The following is a 2979-nucleotide window of genomic DNA, read 5'->3' on the forward strand; positions in this document are numbered from 1 at the left end:
GAACTCACAGAGATCCGCCTGCCTCTGCCTCCCGAGTGCTGGGATTAAAGGCGTGCGCCACCCCGCCCGGCTTTACTTGAGATTTAAACTTATGTCTTGGATTAAGTTTATGCCGTTTGCTGGTTTATCCTCCTGTAGGTATCAGATAGGTAGTTATGTTATGGTAATGACGTAAAGAAGGAACGTGCCACACAAAGTGCATCTCCTGAGAGGAACCTGAACCTGGTGGCAACGGGCCATCTGTGCAGGCGTTCTTACTTGTGAGCATACTTCACAATCTCTGGTGAAGGGGTGAATATCTTCTGGGGTGTCCTCTTGGCAACACCAATTTCTTTTACCAACTGCTGGATGCCCTGAATTATCTGCTGGGTATACTTCACTCCAACTTTGATAGCATGACAGAAGTCCTGCTGTAGAATGTTTTCTGCTGAGGCTTCCAGCATAACTAGTCAGAGAGTAAAGAGACAGTTACCATCTGAGAATCTTTCACCAACAGGGTATTTTTAAATGAAAAACAAAGACACAAATAACAAAAGAAACACAAAACTTGCAAGTAAAATGCAGAATGAATATAGGTAACTTATTTACCAATATGGCTTTTAGGTGCTCCGGCAACCACTAAATTTAAAGTGCTAGAAGACATCTCTTTCCTTGTCGGGTTAACAACACATTCTCCATCAATCATTCCTATTCGTACTGCCCCTAAAACATATTAAAATGTTAGCAATGTATAATTAAAACATGCGATTTTTCACAGTATTATTCTAGTAGCCGCTGCATCACACTGTCTTTCAGATAACAGAATGAACTTTCTATTTCTCCCATGTTAAGGAAGTTCAGAGAGCACCTATCCCATCCTCCTTTATAGGCTCAGTGGGATGCTCCGAATCCCTCAAGTCAAATGATTTGTGCGCACTTTGATCATGTTCTTGCTCTTTATATCCAGACTACTGTCCACAGCAGATGCTTGCACCCCTCTCCCACTGACGTTGTCACTTACACACTGACTACTTTGAGAAGCACTACTTGACAACCTGCACTTCTATATAATTTTTCTAGCTCCTTGTCTGTGCCATTATAATAGTAAACTTAGCAGAGCAATGGTGGCGCACGACTTTAATCCCGGCACTCGGGAGGGAGAGGCTGTCCGATCTACGAGTTTGAGGCCAGCCTGGTCTACAAGAGCTAGGCCAGAGCTTTTACACAGAGAAACCCTGTCTCAAAAACCAAAAAAGAAAAAGAAAATAGTACTCTTTGTAAAGAAATCGGCAGACTGTATGGTTACAACTTCCAGGAGTTATAAGTTACAAACATGTTTGTTTTCTCTCGAAAGACAATGCACTATGGTAATCCCCCACTGTAAAGAAAAAAGAATGAAAGGGAATTAAGAAGCCTAGGGCCATAAAAATCAATAGCATCATAACAGTCTTTGGGTAACAAAACCCAAAGCGAGGATGAAATGCCTGAAAGACCTGCAAGAAATATTAGCATGCTATCTAGTTCAGCTTGCCATGAAGTAATAAATCAGCACCAACAACGTGCACATTGTTACTGAAAGAACAGAAACAGCAGCTCACACTTCCAAATTGTAACTTACCGACAGGTCCATTCCAAGGAATGTCTGACAAGGAGAGGGCTACAGAAGCTTTAAAAAGGAGACAGATAAAAAACTGAAATTACAGTATTTCATTGCTTTAAAAAAAATCAGCAGTGATCATTTTAGCTGGTGTTCTTATACTTACCACCATTAATTGCTAGGACATCGGGTTCATTGATGCCATCTACTGCTAGCAGATTACATATTACCTAGCAACAAGGGAAACAAATTAGACATACTGATAGCAACAACAATAGCCCCTCAATGTGGGCAGATTATGATTTAAATTAGCAACTTGGCCTAAAATTTAAGAACTATATGATCAATATCCAAATCATGATCAATATCCAAATCCCTTGAAGTTACCTATCATTTAACTAAATCCTTGACACTAGGTATTTAAAACTTCCATTTCCTCATTTTGTATTCACCAAGGGTATGTGGTGTATGTGGCTACGAGCACTGCTGGACCAGGGCTTCATTTTTACTACCAAGTTACATTCCCAGTTCTGTTTTTTTGAGACAAAATATGTCATCTTCCTAAGGAGTTCCTTTGAGAACTACAGAATCGCTGTATGGAAAGAACCTGGACAATACTAGGCATGCTACGGCATTCTGTAAATGTTGGCTATGTACTTGTATTAGTATCAGTTTATATTGCAATGATGTACCTCTGTTCGGTTTTTAAAAGAATAATTTCCTTTAGGCTCTGAAGTCCTCTCAAAGATATACTTAGTTACTGCAGTTAAATAAATGGCTACCTAAGTATATCTAACTAAAGTATACGATCCCCTTGAGGAAAGAAAAGAATATTCAGAAAGTATTTAAATATAATAGAAGTTCAGAAGATCCAGAATAAAGATATTAAAATTAGTTGTGATAAGATGGTCATGATGGGTCACTGCTGTAATCTGAACACTTGGAAGGCTAAGGCTGACAGACTGCCATGTGTTTGAGGCTAGCTTAGGCTATGCACAGAGTTAAAGCCAGCTTGAGCTACAGAAATTTAGATCTTGTTTACCAAATCAAAACAAACAGTTATGCTGATTGTCCTAATGAGCTATTATAAATTTGACCTACAAAATCCAGCCCCCGAGTCTGGCTACCACCCCTAACTATCACACTGTCTTTTATATACATCCACCTATTTCCTAACACAGGGCGATTTAGACTCTCATCAACCTTTTCAGAGCGTTCCAGATTCTCATCAACCTTTCCAGAGCGTTCCCAACTCTTTCACTCCTACTCATAATTCAGGCATCAGCTCAAAATGACACCAATCACATACGGTTTTTCAAAGTACTGCCTTTTAAAGTGACTCAAAAGTGGCGGGCGATGGTGGCGCACGCCTTTAATCCCAGCACTTGGGAGGCAGAGGCAGG

At 40.1% G+C, this 2979-nt stretch overlaps 1 protein-coding gene across 2 annotated transcripts in view; it reads right to left on the minus strand.

The window, feature by feature from the left end:
* Pnpt1 (polyribonucleotide nucleotidyltransferase 1) overlaps positions 1-2979 on the minus strand; it is a 40330-nt gene that overhangs the window by 31022 nt on the left and 6329 nt on the right. For both annotated transcript variants that reach the window (XM_005367721.3, XM_005367722.3), the window contains exons 6-9: positions 1743-1806; positions 1598-1645; positions 589-702; positions 259-445 (exon numbers count right to left, since the gene is read on the minus strand). In XM_005367721.3, coding sequence (XP_005367778.1) covers positions 259-445; positions 589-702; positions 1598-1645; positions 1743-1806 — 413 coding nt within the window. The remainder of the gene's footprint in view (positions 1-258; positions 446-588; positions 703-1597; positions 1646-1742; positions 1807-2979) is intronic.

This window comes from Microtus ochrogaster, unplaced genomic scaffold (genome assembly GCF_000317375.1).
Source record: "Microtus ochrogaster isolate Prairie Vole_2 unplaced genomic scaffold, MicOch1.0 UNK22, whole genome shotgun sequence".
Classification (NCBI taxonomy): domain Eukaryota; kingdom Metazoa; phylum Chordata; class Mammalia; order Rodentia; family Cricetidae; genus Microtus; species Microtus ochrogaster.